This window comes from Limulus polyphemus, unplaced genomic scaffold (genome assembly GCF_000517525.1).
Source record: "Limulus polyphemus unplaced genomic scaffold, Limulus_polyphemus-2.1.2 Scaffold259, whole genome shotgun sequence".
In the NCBI taxonomy this organism is placed as follows: domain Eukaryota; kingdom Metazoa; phylum Arthropoda; class Merostomata; order Xiphosura; family Limulidae; genus Limulus; species Limulus polyphemus.
The window spans coordinates 211090-234307 of record NW_013665869.1 but is presented as its reverse complement, the minus strand read 5'-3'; the positions used below and the strand labels follow the sequence as shown (position 1 = coordinate 234307).

General features: G+C 30.1%; 1 protein-coding gene across 1 annotated transcript in view; it reads right to left on the bottom strand.

Moving 5' to 3' along the window:
• Positions 1-253: 253 nt before the first annotated feature.
• Positions 254-23218, bottom strand: part of LOC106478884 (katanin p80 WD40 repeat-containing subunit B1-like) — a 44709-nt gene continuing 21744 nt past the window's right edge. The window contains exons 3-20 of the mRNA XM_022382574.1: positions 20618-20735; positions 19627-19727; positions 19270-19311; positions 18490-18573; positions 17965-18080; positions 16997-17068; positions 16181-16331; positions 15809-15936; positions 14833-14886; positions 13848-13981; positions 12402-12452; positions 9356-9912; positions 8612-8782; positions 6965-7041; positions 4653-4719; positions 4008-4294; positions 3483-3649; positions 254-1877 (exon numbers count right to left, since the gene is read on the bottom strand). Of these exons, the coding sequence (XP_022238282.1) occupies positions 3517-3649; positions 4008-4294; positions 4653-4719; positions 6965-7041; positions 8612-8782; positions 9356-9912; positions 12402-12452; positions 13848-13981; positions 14833-14886; positions 15809-15936; positions 16181-16331; positions 16997-17068; positions 17965-18080; positions 18490-18573; positions 19270-19311; positions 19627-19727; positions 20618-20735 (2343 nt within the window). The 3' untranslated portion in view covers positions 254-1877; positions 3483-3516. The remainder of the gene's footprint in view (positions 1878-3482; positions 3650-4007; positions 4295-4652; positions 4720-6964; positions 7042-8611; positions 8783-9355; positions 9913-12401; positions 12453-13847; positions 13982-14832; positions 14887-15808; positions 15937-16180; positions 16332-16996; positions 17069-17964; positions 18081-18489; positions 18574-19269; positions 19312-19626; positions 19728-20617; positions 20736-23218) is intronic.

Genomic DNA, 23218 nt, shown 5'->3' with positions numbered 1-23218 from the left:
AAAAGGCACTTTTAATATTTATCATCGAAAATTATAATCTTAAAGTTTGCTCAACTAAAAGCTCCACCCCCCACCCCCAGTTGAAAAAAATCGTATTATACCTTCAAAAGTGTATTTGCCTGAAATAATCAGTACTTTAAGCTGATATCTCTTTGCCATCTATCTTTTTTAAACAAAGACCTAATTACAAGAAAATCCTATATATATATATATATATATATATATATATATTATAATATACTAGTAGAATAACAACAGTGAAGAACAACTGGGTAAAGTTAGCTTGATAAACTTAATCAATTGATTAAATCACACACAGAGAAACATACACACAACCTACTGCTCTTCATGATGTTGAGGCATTTCTCACTTCACTCAGTACAATCTCTTTTACAAACATATCATAGACATTCTTTCAGAGAATATTTTTATACTATGCTATGGTTTTCAAGGAGATATTTAACTATATCATGAGGAGATAGTTTCACTTGAAAATAAGCAACCTTGCTTTAGAAATCAATGTATAAAATGAATTATACCTAATATTTACAGAAAAAATGGAAATAATTTCTAGGTTATTAGTTCACCCATTGAACTGTAGAATGGTCTTTGCACTGAAAGCTAGACTTATAATTTTTCTCATTACTTTTGTTCAGTTATGTATCTGCTTCTTTCCAATCTATTATAATTAGTAATACTATAAATATATATTTAATTATGTTGGTATTGATGGATACTTGATTATTCTTTCAGTATTTTAACTTAATGAAGACAGTTATTGAATCCACAAAGCAGAATTTTATGTTCAACTAATTAAATATTGTGCCATTCAATTAATGTTTTTAGTTAATAATCTTAGTGAAAAAGTATAGGATGGTTCAAAAACAAACATGAATTACTATGTAATTGAAGATGTCTTGTTTTTGAAAAAGTAGATTACAAGATATTACAAGCAACTCTTGTTTCAAACATCTTTAAACAAAATGTTCCTTTTTTACTGTTTCTTATCTAATGCTAAAATTATTTTCTTCATAAAAGAAGATGTAATCCCATAACCTTTGTACAGTGAAAAAAAACAAAACAAAACTTTTTTTTTACCCCATATTTTCTAGACCTCTGTAATCTAGGCTGCATTGAAAAAGCTAAACAACCTGCTTTCTTTTGAACTAGATTAACAAGTATATTACAAAGTCAATGGTTATCATTACTTTTTATAGAAATTATTGTTAGTTTCATATACTCACAATGACTAATCATGTTCAAGGTGATATGCTAAAGGCCACACATTTGTTTTTCACCAATACTGAACCAACCACAACATAAATACATTTATATTACAAGTAGCATACACAGATGAATATATACATCCAGGAGTCCAAGATTCTAAGGTACATCAACTGCCAGTCATTTTGTTTGATAGGTCTTGCAGTGACTGACAAGTATTATCACCACCAGGCATTGTGGTCTTGTCTTATGACTGATTAATGAAAGAAGGGTTGAAATTCTGCTGGTACTCACTGGTACTGAGTACCATAACATATTTTTTAAGGTGATACTAATACCAGGACTTATTTGAGCTGCTTTCTCGTTTTGTATGTTTACAGGTCCACTTCACCCAACTGAATACCTCTACTTTTTTTTAGAGAATTTCACCCCTGAATGAAAGTGATTTTCAGCAACAATTGTAGTGTTTTTTTTTCTCTCTCAGCTTTTTTAGGTTAGTATTCAATAACCATTTTATGTATTTTATAGCCAAACCTATTTTATACACAAAGAAAGTTATTAAGTTTATCTTCTTTCTTTGCCTGTTATTTCTTCTGAAGCATGGCAACAGGTCACTTGCTCTATCATACCTCTTCTTCCATATTAAATTCTACCTAATGAAACAAGCATACTTTCATTAAGGGCAAAATTGGAGCTCTAACAAAGCCATTTCACAAAAATTCTTTAAAATGTTTGTACAGCTAAAGATGTACAAGTTATTATCTTATAACTTTTTATCAGTTTTAAAAGAGAAGATAGCATAATATCTAATTAAGAAAATAACTTGTTCTGATACTTACATGATACTTACTTAATTGTAACAGACATTTCACGCATATGAATTTACATCTTGAATCAGGGTTTTACAAAAAAAAATAAGTCAGAGAGCCTAATTAAAACTCCTTATTAAATCCTGATTTACACTGTTTGTTTTGTACTATTTAATTAATTTCATACTTTAGCCATTAATTTTACTTTTAAAAATATAGCTTACAGTTTTTTTTCACTCTGACATGTATTGAAAATGAAACAAGAGATAATAAACTGAAAAAAGAATATTATGAACACTCTCAGTTTTGCATAGTCAGTTTTCATTATGTTTTGTTTCATGTATGCAATGTTGTTTAAACATCAACATCTACTGTATAGCTTTCCAAAATAATATATTTTAAGTTTCTTCTCCTTTTGTGATATTTTTCTTTATATTGACATATAAAAGTAAAAAAGAGTTTTTCTGTTTAAATGCTGTTATTGGTTTTGTACAAGTAAGATCTTAACTTTCTACTAACTATAAATATTCTTCATTATTTTTACAAACAAAAATATTAAACTCCAATATGTTTAAATCAAAAATTGCAGCAGATGAATCTAAATATTGATTTGTTAATATCTATTAGTTTGTAGTGAAGTATTTGGTTATACACTTAATGTATTTTAGTTATTTTATTCCAGTTTTTTGTTCTTGTTTACAGTTTTTATTTATGTTTTTTAACACACAAACACTGCATTCTAAAACATTGTTAAATGTGTAATTTATTTGAAAAAGATCTTTTGATCTCTTAAGATTTTATTGAAATGTATTTCATGATTGTAACAGTATTGAAAATAATTCTGGAAATGGTGAGGAAAAAAGGAATAAAAGCAAATACTATGGGAGTGTTACCCATTTATTGTGTGAAAATTAACTGCATAAGAGTATAGTCATGTGCTGATAGTTTAGATTATGATTGGTTGTTATCCAACCAATTAGATATTGCCAAACCAGTATAGAGTGTATAATATAGCTTGTTACTCCATGTCCAGTAGTAGTAGTAAAAGTGTGTTTCTACTTAAGGTCAAAATGCTAGATGACAAGTATGAAGAAATCAAAATAATAATAATATTCTTCCCTCACTAGGGCTTGATCCCCGAACTTCCATCTTGCACATGTGCTCTGAGACTGGTGTTCTCTCAGCTGAGCTATCAGGGAAAGAAGACTCACTAGCCAACTCCTATCTTAATTATTACAACCTGAATACCACAATATCACACCTGTCGTGAAGATCAGTAAATGTAGAATTATTAACCTTCATTGAAATTACTAAAAATTTCTATACCTTATGCATTTTCCCCTATGACCTAATTGTTTGTAATTGTTACTCACAGTATATTAGTTACTTCTTCTAGAAATATTAATTTGAATCAAGACATTAATCTACTTATCTAAACTTGTTTCTCACATTAAAAATCCTCAGAATGCTCCTTATCTAGGTTTTACTCCAGACCTTGCATCAACAAATGCAGTTCTCTGAATGAGTGTCCTAGTATTCCTTGCATGGTCTGCCGTTTTAATAGGAATGTGCGGATGGATAGAAGTTGATTGTAGCAGCTGACACACTTGTTATATCTGGAAATCAAATAAGCTGCATTTGTGTATCTAAAAATTATCTTTTTATACAGTTAAACAGTATGAAAATATGAACTTACTACACAATAATTTAAGCATTGTATTACAGTTATTATCTAATATTTACAAACGAAAGGCAGAATTTTGATAAAGAGCACAGTTGTTGATACAAAACTAGCCACACAATATTTTCTTAATTTAATCATTGATACTGTGGATGAAGTAACATAAGTGTACAACATTTTGCTACAGTAAATTTAAAATCTGGTGAAAGGATTAAAAAGCAATTAGTATCAAGATGTACAGATATACATTAAATAATTTGCTTTACTACAAAGAAATTACAAATGGACATTACCTTTCTTCACGATTTATGTCAACACCTATACCAGGTGGAGCTGTTATGTTGATTTTTATAACAGTTGCAAAATTCTTTAGGATCAGTTTTAAACTGGCACATCCAACTGACATATACCTGTTAAAATGAACAATATCACAGAAGAAAGAATCTTCAATTACATCATGAAAAACTGAAGGCTTGTGCCAAATCCCACAAAAGATCATGAGAATTGGAAATGTTTGAAATGTAAAATGTTTAAGGATGTATTTTCCATCTTTAAGGGAAATGTTTAACATAAAATATATCTAATGAACCATTAGTATAAATGAGATTTTAGATAGATAAGTGTTTTCAAGTGTTTTTCTGATCACATTAAAGATTTTGTATAGAATTTGTTTTTACATAAGTTTCCTAGCAGTTATATATATCTTGCAAAATCTGTTCATTTTACTACAAACAGTGTTTATTAAATTGTTCTTTTATTTCAGGAAGCTGTGGAGTCTAGATGTTTGTCAGCTGCTGTTGCCCACTATTTATGATCTTTTACAGAGTAAATTTGAATCGTGAGTATCTTTTTATCACCTGTTACTAAATACACACCCTTTATAATATATTAATACATCAAAAAAGCTTTATCTTTATTCAATAGTACACACTGTATACCTCTGTGACATATAAATCTTCAATGCTTGAAATGTATGTCATGGATATATCACTTCTAATTACATTCCTGTAATTTAACTCATTTAAACAATTTTTTTGGATAATGATAGCTTACAATCTGGATACCATAAATCAGACATTATTCTAGATCTCCCAAGTTAAGAACAAAATATACAAAAAACAAATGAAACATACTCTTATAGATAATTTATGTTTTCATAATGAACAAAGCTGAAATGAGAAGCAGATGCCTAGTTCAAAATGAAACTTGAGAAGAAAGTCTTGGAGGACTAATCTACAAAAGCAACTCAGGTAGAAAGGATGTTATCTTGAAGGACACAATGGTATCAATTACCCAATACTGGTTATTGATCAGTGTGTTTAGAAAAACCATAAGGCTCATTCACACATATGGTAAATGAAACCTTTGTCAGTTTATTACCTATGAAACATTTGAATCAGTTTGACTGGTATGTATTTGTATGGAATGGCATGGGTACCTATGTCCAGCAGTTTGACCAGTTTGTATCTGTTTGGAATGGCATGAGCACCTGTTTCATTCTCCAGCTGCTTGAGGTATGTATTACTTGAATGAAGGTGTGACAATTAAATTACTGTTTAAAGATTTAAGTTACCAATGTTTTAGCTAGAGAGGTACCAATATTAGCTTACTGTGTTAAAACAAAAATACCTCTGAAGCATTTGAAGTGGTAATTTTGGCTCTGAAGATGTTTTTATAGTGCAAAACATAGTAATTACATTTTTAGAGCCTCATGTTTACCTTGTACAAATTTCAAAGCACTATAAAACTGTTGATATTAACTACTTTTAAATAATGACATTTATAAAGTTTAGTAACCTAATATTTATACACAGGATACTGTTGAGTACAAATCTGAATGTATAATCATTAGGATGGAAGTTATCTGCTTCTTGTCAAGTCACCAATATCAGGATATCATAAACTGGAATTGATCAAGACTTGAACCCATGACCCTCAGCTCACATTAGCACTACCAGGACTTGTAATTCCTATCATGAATGTTATAACATATTTACAGTAAAACTCTACATAGATCTTGATGATAGCCCTGCAGCATAGTTTCCATTGTATAATAATCTGTTGTAAGGCTGTCATGTCCAAGGCATACCATTCATCCCAGCTGCTTTCCATAACTCATCTATTGTACAAAGACTGGTTTAGCAGTGCTTGTTTCAACAGTCTGATCACAAAGAAATACATAGGTGTTGTGTCCAGCAATTTGGTCGGTATGTTATTGTACAAAATGGCATGAGTACTTGTTTCATTCTTCAGCTGCTTGAGGTATATGATGGTTGAATGGGAGGTGTGACTGGAGGCTTTATCTTGGTGAACACATACTCTGATGGCCTCATTTCCTGACAGATATTCATCTTGATTATGTTGAATTCTGTTGCCTTAGCCATGTGGACAGCTTTTGCCACTGACCTTTGTATTTATGTTTTCTCATCTCTTACAAGATACTCATTTTGCTTGCCATGTTTGGGATATGACTTGTAAGCACATCTCTTTCTGGATGGTCCCAAGTTGATCCAATTTGAACACATCTTTATGATCTGAGTGTATGAACATTTTGGGTTGTAAAGGGCTGTTACATACCCTGCCCAAATGTATCACACTTCCTATGTAATGCCAAACAATGTCAAACATATTAATAATATTTGCTGTTCCACTATGACTTTATATTAGCTGAAGCCGTCACATAACTAACTGATTTTCATATTCAAAATTGTTTTAATATAATGTATTTATGATTTCTTTCAATATTTCAAAGTTTATTGAATTTGTCTAATAAGGAATATAACACTGAAGACTATTATATATATACAATGTAAAGTAATTATTGTGCAGTTGTTGTTGAATTACCAAATGTTTTGTCCTCCCAGTTATCATCACAAATAGAACTGGTCTTTCTGGAGAGGCAAGGAAGTGAACCTGTTTGTGGTCAGGGGGGAGTTGTTAACTTGTCCTGTGTGGGTAAATAGGCTGAATGACCTTGGGGGTGGAATAGGAGAAAGGAGGAAATAAATGAAGTATTTTTATGATTGGAACCTAGTACATTTTCATGTTATTGTGGGGGTAAACTCTTGGTAGCAAATTTTAGTGTTGGAAAAAGTAAGAAATATCACAGCAAAGCTATGACCATGAAGTCTTTATCAATTTTTTGTTAAACATTATTACTTTATTGTGTACTGGTTTGTTGTAATTAATTCCTTTCATGAATCCTTAAGTATGTAAAGTACTCTATCTTTTAAAAAAATATTTTACTTACGATCTTGATGTGATGATGTTTAGAACATCCACTATAAGAGCCACATCATTCATTTTGATTGCAGTATCTAGAGCAGTCTGAAGGAAATAATAAATTACTTCAAAATATGAATGAAAACAAAGTATATTAAAGAAAAATTTGAAACAGGGCCATATCAGGGTAGTGTGAGTGTTGCACCCGCACAGAGTACCAACTCATAGGGGCACGAGTTTGCATCTTTGAAAGTAAGGATAGATCAGATTTGTTTGAGAAGAGGCACAAAATTTATATCTTGCATTGGAAACTGCTATTGTGGTCTAAATCAACTATAAGAATTTTAGTTACTAATATATATCATATATTATCTTTGCTACTAGCCAATTACACTTTGGTTAAATTCTGATAACAATAACATTAATGGTAAATAAAAAATGAAAAAACTAGAAATTCTTAAATTGACTTGTAATTTATAAGTGACATTACAAAATAAATGAATACAAAAGGTTGCAGAATATTTCAACCATATATTTTGTTGAATGTTGGTTTCTACACAAAGCAACTTGTTCTCTTTTACATCATTGGCAGATTCAGAAATGGTACATTGGAATTTTTAGAGCTGAACTATTGTTCAAAAGTTTACATTGATATAAATGTAATTAAAAGCACTTTTTTTATAGTTCTGTATGCCAGAAACTTAATTCATAATAAATTTTTATTTTTCTAGATATAGAACCAACCGAAAATGATAGAATGATAATTTTAACTTTTACTTTAATGAGCCTACAATTATGCTAATTTAACCTTCTATGACTGTGGGTGTGTATACAGTTCTGTAATTCAAAATAAAAAAATTTTAGGATATTCTTTTAATACTGGCAAATTTCATTACCTATCTATATTTTGATATTCATCAGTGATAGAAGGGTCCTCTAAATAGTTAGAATAACTGACACTGAAAGTATATGAGGTGTGTTTGTTTGTAGTTAACACAAAGGGCTATCCAGTTTCTAGCGTTGTAAGTCCACAGACATACCACTGTGCCATTGGGGGGCTAAGTATTTAAGGATCCTTTTAAGGTTTAAAAATCTGAAAAATTCAAATTAGATACTTAAAATTTTTATATATTTAGAGTTTAAGTGTACTTACCATACTGAATCATATTTTCCTAAAATCAAAACAAAACCATATTCATATTTATTATGTGTGTTAACTATTATTAAACAGGCAAACATCATGACTTAACACATGCACACATACATATTTATTATGTGTATTAATTATTATTAAACAAGCAAACATCATGACTTAACACATACACACATACATATTTGTTATGCACAACTAGGAAAAGTAGCTTTTCACATAAGTAAAGAGATGATGGGTAATTTATTTTCGGGTATGGCATCCTATTTGCTAGCCCATTCAGTGGTAGAATCTCTTAAACCTCAAGTTCTCACTACCTTGAAAATTAACAGTTAATGTGACAGAATCTTTGGGTTGTATTTTTTATCTTTCAGACTACCTAAAAGAACTTACAACACTTGGTCCCCCAGTGGGACAGGGGTAGGTCTACAGACTTACAATGCTAAAATCTAAGGTTCAATTCCCTTCGGTGGATGCAGCAGATAGCCCATTGTGGCTTTGTGCTAAAACAATTAACCAACCTACCTTTGGTTCTTTTGTAGCCCACTGAATTAAAATAACCTGAAGATTCTTCTGTCTGTGCTGGAGGACTGACATCATTGATTGGTGGCCATTAATGATGGAGGTCATAGCTTCTGTCTCTGAGATCTCTGGTTGGGTATGACCACCAACTTTAAGACTGTTTTGTAAATGCTTCTTTAGAGAACAAAAAGAGACTCATTGTACTGGTTAAAAAGCTTTACATTTACCATAGATTTATAAAATTTAGAATAAAACAATGGTATCAACTACCTAATACTAGTAAATAAGTAATATGTTTAAAAAAATTCTAAGACTTTACTTACACATATGATAAATGAAATATTTGGTTTTAACTTTTTGTTATTTCAAAAGGTATCAAGGAACAGAAGCAGCTCAGAATGCTTTTAAGACTTTTAAGTTTCTATTTAAACATTCATTGCAAACAAACTTCATTATTAATTAGAAAAGTGAAAATGGATTCAGAATTATACCTTTTCATAAAAAATATATAAATTTATTCAGTATTTTCACATAAACTATTTGAACTAATTTATATTAGGATTACTTCTTTCTACCAACTTTAGATTTTTGGAAAATCTCCTGTGGACATTATATTTCTTGTACAAAATTTATAAATTAGGATGTTACTGATATTTTCAGTCATGTAACTAACTTCTAAAAAACATTACTACACCAAAGGTAAAGTTCATTAAAATAATAAGAGGTATTTTCAATTTCAGAACATACAGGCAGGAAATATTCTAACTCCAATCCTACTGGATGGTCTCTCTGATCTGGTACAAATTCTTTGTGGTTCCCCAAATTCATCTGTATTTGGTTTAGGAAGGACCTTTCAAAATTTGAAAAGTTTGGATTTGTTATGTGTTGTTGCTTAGGAAAGACAATTGCCTTCTGTTGCTGGACATCTTTGTCAGGTATTATGTGGATGGGTCTGACTATGGACACAGATGGAGACTCCAAGTTTTGGATTGTTTGTTTTACCACTGTTGTGTTTTTTTCCATAAGTTTAACAGAGTTTGGTAACAAACTTCCAATCGAAGACTGCAATGAGCTTTGGCTCGGAGATTTTAGATCTGAAATTTTGGTGTATGTGGTATTAAGACCAAAAGAAGACAGGGAACTGCTACCGATAAGAGTGGAAGGTGATATGGATGACATAATTTCAAACCTCTTCCCTGCAATGGGACTGGAAGACTTCTCTGGCAATGATGGATATTTAGCAGAGGTAATATTTTCTGGTGACCTGATTGGCTTGTGTTGTGGATCATTGATTTTAGTCAGATCTAAAACAGACATTAAGAGGAATTTCACTTTTGTGTAACCATTCTATATATTATTAAAATTCATTACATTTTAGAAAGAAATTTACCATTCTACATTCTGTATATAAACATGATGATTAAAAAATTTCACCATAACCTATGAAGAAAGTCACTACTTTCAATAATATACAAATACCTGATTTTACATCAAGAAGCAATAACAATACAAAGGTTGAGTACCTTGTATTAAACCGATTTTGAAACCTCACTCTGTTATTACAGTCCATTTTATCATGTATCATTATGCCCTACTTGACGGCCAAGCATCTTGACAATAGCCCTGCAGCATAGTTTCCAGTGCAAAAGGCTCCACTTTAAGACTGTTGCATCCAAAGCACACCACTTTCCTTCATGCTTTCCATTATCTATTTAATGTATGAGAATGATGGTTTCTCAGTGCCAATTTCAACAGTCTGATCACACAAAAATCCATTGATAAAGAATACAGCAACTTGATTGGTATGTCTTTGTATGGTATAGCATGAAACCCCATTTAATTTTTTAATTTAATAAGATATGTTACGGATTATTTGATATGTTGCACAATTTTATTGCTTTTCCACATTGATATCCTTCTTGATTATGTTACATACTGTTGTATGGGGCACATGGATGGCTTTTGCTACTGACTTTTGTGTTCATAGGTTCTCACTTGTTACAAAAAACACCACATTTTCATACTACAACTGAGGTACGACTTGTTCCAGGTCCCTTTCCAAATGGTCCTAGTTCCACAAGTTGTCTCATATTATTTTCTTCTTCAATGCAATTAAGCAAATGAACATCTTCATCTTCGAAATTCTAAATTCCCAATCTTAATAAATCTTTATGATCTGAGTGTAGGAATATTTTGCCTCAGAAAGGGCTATTACATACCCTTTCCAAAATTATTATGGCATCACACTATCTATGAAACATCATACAATGTGAAAATATAATTTTGATACATTCTGTCCTATTATGGCTGTGGATTTAATGTGGCTTGCTGATTTGCATATTCAAAATCGTTTTGATATAACATACTTGACTCTCTGTAGAATATGAAATTTTTACTATTTGTAACAATATACAGTTAACTTTTGTTTTCACTGTTATGTTGAGTATTAAAATGAACATGAACAGCAAAGGAAGTAAAGGTCAACAAACAAGTATACTTTCATTTGGAAGATGCAGTGTTATGCTCATCCTACCCTCCCCCAGTGTTATCATTGCATCTGTACTGATCTAAGGAAATGATCCATAGCATTGAATAAACCTGAAAATACAGCAATTTTGGGAACATTCTGATCCCTGGGAAGGACATCAACAATCATTCAAAATAAATGTATACAAGGGGAAGAACAAATTAATGAGGACTTGCATAACTCTCTGTATGACCCCTTGAAATGAGTTTAAACCCACTCCAGGGAGAAAACACATACACAGTGTTAAACGAGAACAAGCTTCTATGGAATAACTACTATGTGGTATGTAGGTATACTATGTTATTCTCTCTTCTGCCTGGAAAGATATTTTAGTATGTATTTTGAGCTTGGGTTAAATTAATTAGAAGTGGAATATCTTTTGCTGATCGAACTATGATGTCAACTGAACCTAATAGCTGACCAATATTGTCACGGAAGAGAGATCATGAGGTGACATTGTTCGCTGGACAAAGGAAGCAAGGTGATGTTCAAAATTCAGGCACACCTTCTTGGTCCAGTTTGCTCCTAGTTTGTTGACAGCAAATACTTTCTATTTTTTCTACTACTCATGTGCTCATGTTTGCTGTTGGAATATTCATCCTATGAGAAAGAAGACTCCAAGATCAAAAACACTGACTACTCCAGAGTGAGGATTTACTGTCATTAGTGATAATGTGTGCTGCAATTTTTCTTTCCTGGTTGTTCGAATAAAAATTTTGTTCATTCATTTAACGTTTGTCTAGCCCGTTTATTCATATACCAAGGAAATGAGTGCTCAATCTAAATACTTCAGTCCCAAGAATCCTCATAATTTTCCATGAGAATTTTGTGGGAAATTCTGTCTAATACTTGTCAGTAAATCAATTTCAAACTGAAGATACCACAAATATAGTAACATTTGTATAAGCAAGAGGATTCATGGATGCTTACAACTGTGTGTATTCAGTTTATTAGAAAGATGTAGAATCTGTATGAACATTTAGAAAATTTTCTGAATAGTGAAATATATTCTTCAATAGTTATATAAAAGTAAAGTAAGGTGATATTCATATAACAACAAGTGCAATTTTGCTTTTACAGGCACATTTGTGAAATGAAGCACAGTGACTGTTTGTTGATATACAAGATGAACTTCTGTATATTCTAACCACTTCAAATTTTGATGTTTACAGGTATACAAAAGGTAGTAAGAAATACAGGTACACTTATCTTTATAAGATATAACAAATATTAAATAAAAAAATAAAAACCATTTTTAGAGTATACCTTCAGGAGGTGTTGGAAGAGGCTTCTTGGTCTTGGGAGGAGTTCGACACACTGTTAGACACATAACAAAGAGAAAATTACAAAAAATAGCTTACTGTTTATAAATAGTGTTAATTGAGTAACACTGTTAGACACATGACAAAGAGAAAATTACAAAAAATAGCTTACTGTTTATAAATATGTAGTGTAAATTGAGTAACAATGTTAAACACATAACAAAGAGAAAATTACAAAAAATAGCTTACTGTTTATTAATATGTAGTGTTAATTGAGTATGAGATGACCATTTTGAATGACTTATGCTTGAAAAACAAACAAACCTTGATTACGTTATATAAATGAGAAATGATTAGTATAATACGTTAGAAATAAGTTGATAAAAAATTATATACTCCTGTCAACATTACTGTTTTTAATTCACCTAAACAAATAAATGATAGAAGATCTTTACACTTAACTTTAACTTTATACATCCAACATTGTACTAAACAAATAACAAATTATAACGGTATTATTTGTATTAAAACGTTTCTAAGATCAACGTAGAGGATTTTTTGTGTGTAAATTATGGTGAGAACAGTGACATATTGAAAAATATCAAGAATACAGTTACATATAACTGATTTATGATATAATGTGTATAACATCAGTTCATAACAACGAAGATGTTTAGTATCATGTTACTTAATATCTGTGAAGCAATCTAATTAGAATTTTGTGACAATTGTTTCGAAAATACTAAGCAGATTAAAGATGAATAAGGATTTTAAAATACATATGAAACCTGAATGTACATTAAAACTTTAACGCTTTCATCAGTGGAGTAAATATGCCCCTACAATTTCAAGGAGGCTCAAATTAGCCAGAATTGTGACAACAATTATATGGAAATAAATAAATGGGGCTCAATTACTTTTTGTGTGGGGAGCTTATATGGTAGTTACAACATTGGCTTTGCTATAAAATTGTAGTATTTTCTAATAATAAAAAGCAAACAAAACATTGTAAATCATGATAAAGCTTGACTATGAAAAAAACAAAACACAGTCATTGATACAGTGAAAGTTATTAGTTTATTTAAATTGCAAAAATATGAGAGTTTCTTAACAAAAAATAAACCACATTTTTTGAATAAAATGTGAGTACAAAGACTAGAAAAATAGCTTTGACACTTTCATGTGTCCTTTCCAATTCTACACATTTTCCTGTGTGGGAAGACTGTAGGACTGAAGAGGACACTTGAAAATGTTGAAACTAGTTTTCTAATTTATGCAAGAGTGTGATATTTTTTTCATTAATTTAGCTAACATACACTGAATTGGGTATTTTAAACTGCTATGATTCTCTTTTTAATGATTAAAAATATCTGTTAGATGATCTGGTATTAGTACTTTTTAAGTTTCTGAACTATATAGTGACTGTTTAACAAAACTTATCTTGACTCACATTCACTGGAAGGATGAAATATTTCACTGTAGTACTCATGATCATTTATTTCAACACAGGGCTGGAAATCATCTCCAGAGTCTGTCTGATGAATAACACTATTGCCATCTTCAACCATTTGTACCTGCAGCAACCTGTAACAATAAACTCTTTTGTATGTCTTTGTAAAACGATTTTTTTTTAAATACATACAGTGTTTACCAATGTCTGTTGTTGTTTAATAGCTTTGAACAACTTTCCAGATATAATGATAATGAGAAAGTGAGCATAGAATGTTCTAAGTAAACTAGGATTTAAGGTAGTTTTGTGTAAAGAATTCATGGTAATCTTACTTGCTGTATTAAAACTATTAAGCTACACCTAATATTCTTAGTACTTGAATAAAGAATAAAATATTCTTATCAAATTGCATGACCTTATTTCATCCAAGTTTGACTTCAATAAAATATTAGAGCAAAACAATGCATTTTTATAACTTTCTGTAGTATAAGCTTAAAATATATTTTTATACAAACTAAACAGAAAACATACCATATTCCTTAGCATTTTTAATGTTATGGCAATACAGTCTTGAAAATACAGTTGAAAATCAAGGTTAAGCAAAGTGCAAAACATAAATTAAAATGCAAGAGTCAATTGAAAGTATTGTCATTCTTTATTTTCAAAATATATCCTTTGTACTTAATCTTGTTTAGAATGGTGCAGCATAGAAACTGTACAATGTGAAATTACCTAATTGCATGAAAGTATATTTTTACCCATTTGATTTAGTAAAATGTTTAGCAATAACACAAAAATGTTAAAAACATCTTCCATATAAATAACTTTAAATACTAGAATCCATAGTTCTTTAGCTACAGATAGCAAAATAAAAAATAAAAAGGAAGAAAAACTGATATATATTTACAAGAATGAATCAGAAATAAAATTAAATGAGCAATAAGAATAAGCAAAGCCAGATATAATTTAAGGCAATTATACTTACAATGTTTGGTTACTTACTGCTTGACCTTTGTTGAAGCTTTTTCTAACGTGGTTGCTATGAAATGGAATGATAAACAGTTACTCTAGAGAAATATATACATAAACAAACAAGGAGATTGATTCTGTTCTTTTAAAGAACCATGTGATATTTGAAAAAATAAAGTAGGATAAAAATATAAATGGAAACAACAAATTTCTCAGCAACTCATTTAAAATATTGTATTATAAAAACTACTATTTTAACATGTGCAACAATATTGTTGTGATAACAGGTAGGCAAACAACAATATATAAGCATAAGGAAGAGTTTTAATGATGGTGGAACATATTACTTGTTTTGACAGAATATTGGTTTATCTTCTTCTGAAAAAGACAGACCAATGTTCTGTTGAAACATATAATATGTTCCACATTCAATAAAAATCTTCTTTATGCTTATAAATTGCTGTTTGCCTACCTATTATTATATAAGCATAATGTACTTTCTTACTCAAATATTGTTGTGTCTTTAAACCATCTTTCAAGTTAAGCAGTAAAATCTAATAATAATTAGTACCATCTTTCAGTTTTGTTTATTAAGTTTAAATTATTGTGGAGTAAAGCAGAATTCTGACATTATTAGAATTAGTTATGGGAACATCTTATACATTATAGTTTTTTCTCTGTTTTTGTATAAGTTTTAATATATTTGTGAAGTTTTAAAAAGTAAATGTATTATTTTTAATTAGGAGCTTCTTGCAAGAGTTTCTACGAAGTAATTTCATAAGAATTACAAAGATAATTTACACCACACAAACAAAGGCAAGGTGGATGAACAAAGATCAAAGCTTATTTCATTTTCACAAACTTTCTGCACTATCAGAAGTAATTTCACATGTATATATATAATTAACTTTTACATGATTAATTGTTACAAAAGTTAAGGTGTAACCAGTAAGGGAAGATTTAAAATGAGACTTCTAATGTATAGACATTACCTGGGAGAAAATGTTGTTTGTGATTCACATGATTTACTCTCAGCAGTTGGAGAGACAACAAATGGCTGTACATGCTTTAAATCTACTACATAGATAGACACATTGGTGAGGGAGAATGCTCCAGCAATCTGGCAAAAATTTCAAATAAAACACAAAATAACAATTGTAATTTCATTTTTGGAATTATATTCAAGAAAACTAATTATTATGATAATTTTAAGGTCTTTTGATTACTTGGAACTTAGAGACTTGTAATGACAATTCAATACTATAATTACTTTGATAATTTAATAGTAACTGCTTTGATCTTTCAAGGTCGACATAACAGCTTTATGTACGGTTATGTTATTTTTATTAAAAATCTTTACTCACTAGCTCATTCTGAGATGTGGAGATGTCGGCAACTTTCCCCCATCCCATCACTACAGTGTCAAATGTACGGGAAGGTTCCCAGCCATACACTTTTAGTACATCTTGAGCTCCACCAAATACACATTCTCCATCTGGACTGAAATATATACATCTAGTTGGTGGAGGAAAAAATATAATATATTTATTATTTTAAATACTTTCACAATTTTCAAATGAGCACAGATTGTTCATGTTACTTTTAATATCTTTGTCTTAACAATTGTACATTAACTCTAATTCTTGTGAAAAGGAAAAAAGTATATGTTCAAGTGAATAATTTCTTTGGTCAGAGTGCAAAATATACTTTTAAAAAATAACTTATAATTATATTTTGCTATGCTATATTTGCAGCCTCATATGAATAATTTAAGCTTACTGATAAAAGAGAGAAATAAGCTTGATGAAAAACACAACTTTGATTTTTAATAATTAATAGTTCAAAAAACAAAAATGTCAGTATTAAAAATTATATTGAAATATTAAAAATGTTAAATAGTTATATTTCATCGTTATAACAGGTTATTAAAAACAGAAACTATTAGAAGAAAAAATTCAAGCATTTTAAATTGGATGTAATTATTAGTGTTTTTGTTTAATTTGTTTGTTTGTTTATAGTTAAGCACAAAGCTACATGATGGTCTATCTGTGCTGTGCCCACTGGGGGTATCAAAACCTAGTTTATAGCAATACAAGTCCACAGACGTATTGTTGTGCCACTGAGGACATTTTTGTCTAATGAATTAATTGTTGTTACCAAATAAAGGACTGGGTAATTACCTAATAGGACCACAGTCTCCTTCAGTAGATGAAACGTGTTGAAAATTCTCCAGATCCCAGAATCTTATTGATCTAAAAGGGATGGCAGTACCATACATCAATGTTAGAAGTGATACTCTGATCTGAAAAAAGTTTGGTTTCATGCCTAATGTAAAATTAAAATGTGTTTCAAATCTGCCAAAATAAGCCCAAGTTTCTAATAAATGGTATCTTTATGCAAATTCTCAAATAAGATGATGGAACTATGAAGTTGATTCATGGTAATTACAAAACATAAAATATAACACTAACATTATAACATGATACAAGACACAAATTAACTCTGTAGTTTTTGATGTTCTAATTTGCAGTATAGCATTTTAAAGATAAATATAAAATATTCTAGGATAGAAAGAAAATTATGCATAGAATATTTAAGTAGTTCAAACAAGGTTAATTACTTACAAATCAATTAGGACCACAACAGAAGTATTATTTCCTGCTGTCACAAATTGTCTGCAGGCTTACCATTGAGATTGTAACCACATGATGGTAACACAAGTGAGAATTAACCAAAGCCATGACAGATAACTTAATTAGGTCATATAATAATTGACTGACTTCAACTACTAGTGATATTTTGCTCATTGAGGTTACAAATGATATCTGTGATGATCCTGAAAACAGTTTATTTAGAGAATGTATCTAATTGTTGTCCTGAACTGTTCAGACTTTTGTTTTCTATTCAAATTAATGTATTCTTTCAAAACTGGTAAATATTTTAGTTTTCTTAACTGTTTTAAAGAACAGTTGATTTAAAAATCAAAATGAATTTGACATTATTTCTATAATACTTGCTACATTTCTAATATTTTTTTTAAATAAAAGAACACAACTAGGGACTTGAAAATAGGATAAAATACTGTATCTTGACACGAACTATAAAATATGTACAACTTAACAAATGACCTTTAAAGTGTGTCACTTACTTGTCTGTGCTTCCGCTTGCTAAAAGAAACTCATTGGGATGAAACTCTACATCAGTGACAGGTCCTGTGTGTCCCCTGAATTCTTTAAGCATCTTGCCTGCAACCAGGTCCCACAGCTTATAAAGTAGGTCGGACAGAAAGGTTAACATGTACATAAACACACATTTCTATCTAAACACTGTAAAAACTATCTGGAGTGAAAAATAAAATGCTTTTTTTTTAGAAATCAGCATATAATGTTTAGTAAATAATTTAATGAATGATATATAAAAAGACCTTTAATTTGAGAGTACCTTTATGTTTTCCTGCATATAAAACCACCAATATTTTATCATATTATACATCCATATTCAATCAACATTATTTCCATTCATAGTTTATGTTGATTAGAAATATATTACTTCTGTTTTCCAGAGTACCCATTGATATCAGAAAAGAAAGAAAATAAGTTATACTTTTATGAATTTGTATACATTTTAAAATTACCTTGAATTATTTGATATACAAAAAAGACCAAATGCTCACCTTAATTGTGCCATCATCACCAGCAGATGCAATCCACCTTCCATCAGGGCTAAACTTAATATTATTAACTGGTTTATTGTGACCCTAGTAGAAGATATTTCATTAATTTTCTTTAATAGCAATACTTTAAAAAGAGAAGGTATAAGCAGGTAAAAATGAAGTGACACTTATAATTAATGAAAAACAAAATTAGTATAACAAAAGTTAATTTGAGGAAATAATGAAAAATAGCTGAAAATAATTCATATAAAAATGAGAGAAAAAAATCTAACCTTTAAAAAATTAAAAATGTATGTCATTATTAGTGGTTTTAGATTCAAATTTAAAATTATGAGTCTTTACACTTTTATATGATCAAAATATGATAATATGCTCATATATAAAATTCCACACATATAAACACAATTGAACAAATGTTTTGACACACTTTTTTTTTAGGAACTAAATAAGAAAATTTTTCAGAGTTAATGTATTCTTCAAATGAGATCATAAACATGAAATTTAAACAAGTTCTAGGGTTGTTTTACAAGCATGACAAGCTTTAAATTAACCCATTATTACCATAGATGTATTTCAGGGTTAAGAATCTTAGGGTACATAAAATAATAACCTGTTTGAGAAAACAACAACACATCTCCATTTAAGAAATGAGGGGTGTAATTCAAAAGGTCTTTATAATAATATAAGAACAGTAAACTCTTAAAGCCCCCCAGGCATAACTAACTATATTTAGCTAACAAGTCATATCTGTTATTCAGAATATGAAAACATTAGACTTACCTTGTATGTATAAATACAGCCTTTTCTTTTTATGTCCCATAGCTAAGAACAACAAGTAAAAAAACATAAATATGCTCACTATATGTACATTTAATATTTATGTTTTTGCTTAAAGGTACACTATTTGCTTGTTCAATATTTACTTAAAATAAAGTTTTTGACTTGAGCACAACTTCTTTATTATACTTCCCAACAAACAAATTGTATTTTCATTAAAATAATATTTTCGAGAAGCAATATGGATTTACCTTCTTTTGTGTAATTTATGTTTAAATGCAACCTAAGATTAAGATATTATCACTGTTAATGACTTCACTTTATGCTCCAAAGAAGTAATAGTCAAAAAATTAAACTTACTTTTATGTTGGTGTCTAAAGAACCAGATGCAACAAAGTCACCATAGGGATGAAAATCCAAACATTTTAGATTTGATTTGTGTCCAGTTAATGTTCTGAGAACTAGAATAAATAGAGAATGGTGACAGAGATTCAGTCAATAAATAACAAATGTCTAAACTTAATTTCTACAATTTAAAAAAACTACTACTATCACTGAATTAAAAATATAATACAATTTTGTGGTTTAAATTAATCAAACAAGTTTAATGTAATAATGCACCATCCTTTATAGTCTAATCTTGCCTAGTTTTGAACTTGCATAATCCTAATTTGAACGTTTATTTACAGATAGAGTATAGGTCTTTGGCCTAGAATGGACTTTTGCAATACTGACAAAAAAACAAAACGTATTCATAACCTTCATAACAGAAAGAAAAGATGCTGTGTAATACATATTTCACTGGTGATATCATTTTATGTTACAAAATGTATGTTGCTTTTATAATTGATAATTTTACAATTCAGATGTCTCAAATAATTCTTGATAAACTCAACATAATTACAAGTACGTTTTATGGCAGTATCAGATGTATACAAAATGAACATTTTACTTGAAAGTTGTGTAAGTATGCGAATTAGAAAACTAGGTGATACTGACAATTATGAGCAACAACAAAGTTATAGAAATGTTTTGAACTAGAAATTTTAAATTATTTTTATAAAAAACAGAGAGTATCAGCAAGCTTATTGAAATTTATGTTACATTTGTGTAGGGGAAGTATATAAACCCATCAGAAAAAGTAAATAAAATAATTTTGTTTTAAATAGTGTTTCTACATATTAATAGATTCTGACTTAATTCTAACATAAAGTTTTTAAAACAGCATATTTAAGACTAAGACAAGATTAATCACATTAATTTACCAATAAGTTATCATTAATATCTTATTTGCCAGTTAGATTAAAATAAATGTATAAATCATGTTATTTCAATATGAAACTATGCTTACTTCTTGCTGTTTCCAAATCCCAGATCTTCAAAGCCCCAGACACTGAACCAGCACAGATTATGTCTTCTGCATGACCAAATCTGACACATTCTACTGCTGTTGTATGACCAGTCAGGCTCTACATACAAGGCAGAAATGTGATTATAACAACAGCAATAAAATACTGATTATTCTAATGACATTTTTAATGGTGTTTGCCTTCTATGTTCAGTACAGTTGACTAGCACAGTAAAGCTTCTGTAATGTTTTTCCATTTCAGCATAGTATTCTTAATAAGGGCAGTAATGCATTCTGAAATTTATTACTTTATACTTGCTTATTATTAAACCAATGTGTTTATGAAGGAACACTTGTCGATTAGCTAAGTAATGTTTCTGTGAGGTGTACCTTTATTTACAGTACTCATAATGCTTTTGTGAGGTGTATCTTTACTTTCAGTAGCCTTGTTGATTAGCTCAGTAATGTTTTTGTGAGGTGTATCTTTACTTTCAGTAGCCTTGTTGATTAGCTCAGTAATGTTCTTGTGAGGTGTATCCTTACTTTCAGTAGCCTTGTTGATTAGCTCAGTAATGTTCTTGTGAGATGTATCTTTACTTTCAGTAGCCTTGTTAATTAACTCAGTAATGTTCTTGTGAGGTGTATCTTTACTTTCAGTAGCTTTGTTGATTACTCAATAAAGTTTTTGTAAGGTGTATCTTTGCTTTCAGTAGCCTTGTTGATTACTCAATAAAGTTTTTGTAAGGTGTACCTAGTTGATTTTCTCAATAATAGATGTTCTCTTAAGATAAAATAAGGTTTAGTAATGCAACAATTTGTATTATATGTTATTATGTATTATTTACTTTTTGTATGATTTACTTCATTATTACATAAATTATCCTGTAAATTGTCTTCTTCATTAAAAGCAACGTTGTTGAAAAAACAATACATTTAAAAGTCATAGTTTGATGCATTCGACCCCAGGTGGTTAACTGTAATAATATGCGTGGCACAAAAAATTAAATCACAATTCTGAAGTCATTTTTTGGAAAAGGCAGTAATATAACTTTATAAGATTGATATGCATGAGGTAAAGGTTATGATAAATTAATTATCTCTATACATATAAATAATTTTTCTATACAGCATTAGCATGGGCGTCCGCAAGGAGGGCAAGAGGGGACATTTGCCCCTACAAGAAATTTGTGACATAATTCTTTCTTTATTTATTCAGCATATGTATTATTCAATTCACAATTTCACACTAATTTGCCCCTCCCCTCACGAGCATTGGAAATATTACGAAAACAGTGAGGAAGAAAGATATGAAAGGCAAAGCAATTGTCCACTCTTTATCGTGTAAAAGGGTACTGCACCTAAAACAGTCATGTGTTTATAGTTTCACTGTGATTACTTGCCATCCAACAAATCAAATGCCTATAACAGTACAGGCAGTTATAAAATGCCTAGTAGTAGTATTGCTTGTTGTGAGCCAGTTATAGCTTAGAGGGCTGAAATCTCGCATCATACTACGTGTAGGAATCAATGGTTTTGGCTAGTCAAGGATACTCCATACGAAAAATTGCGGCAAGACTCTATTATAGTAGGAGTTTCAGTTGCGAAAGACTCTGAAGAGGGTACATGAAACTGGCAGTATTAATAACAGAAGTGGTCAGGGAATAAAACCAAAACTCATCATGGAATTTCCCTAGAAATAATACTCATCGAGCGGAGACTTATCTTCCCTAAAGACAATGATCCCAAGAATACGGCAAATGTGGTGAAACGCTATCTTGACTGAAAAGAGGTCGATGAAACACTCGCAGCTAAGACTTGGCCTGCACAAAGTCCCAGTATCAACATTCTTAAGGGGGATACCGGCTTATATAAAAACTTTGAAGGTGAAAAGGCGACCAACTAACTTAATTGTGAGGAGTATTAAAGGACACTTGGAACAGTATTTTACAATCTACATTGATAAACTGTATTGCAGCGTAACACAAGGGATAATGCTCTGTGTAAAGCATATACCAAACACTAGTGCTTTGTACAATTTATTTATTTATTTATTTTTTTACGTTCTCTGTGATAAAGCTTTTATCACTAATAAATTCATCATTAAGTTGCCATTATTTACGACTCTGTATGTTTCATCGCTTGTGTGTTTCCATAATAATTTTCATTACTGGGTACTACCATAGCGTGCGGTCTAAAAATATATTTACATTACAGCGTGCGGTCTACACAGATACTATCATCATCATCACCATTTTAATGATTCACTAAAACATAATTTCTTGCTAAATAACTTATATCTATCCATGTTTTTGTTCAGCAAATAATAATAATTTAATAAGTTGTGTGTTCCAAAAGAGTATCTTAAATTTAAGTTATAATTGTGCTAGTTTTGAGTGTTGGAATTTACTTCATTTAGATTATATTTGCCTCCAAAAAGTTATGTGATGGTATTTTGTATTTTACTAATTTAAAAGTATTATTTATAATAAATGGCGCCCATTGCAAATAAACGAAAGTTAAACGGTGATGATGATAGTATCTGTATAGACCGTACGCTATGGTAGCGCCCATTGCTATATATATATATATATATATATATATTTA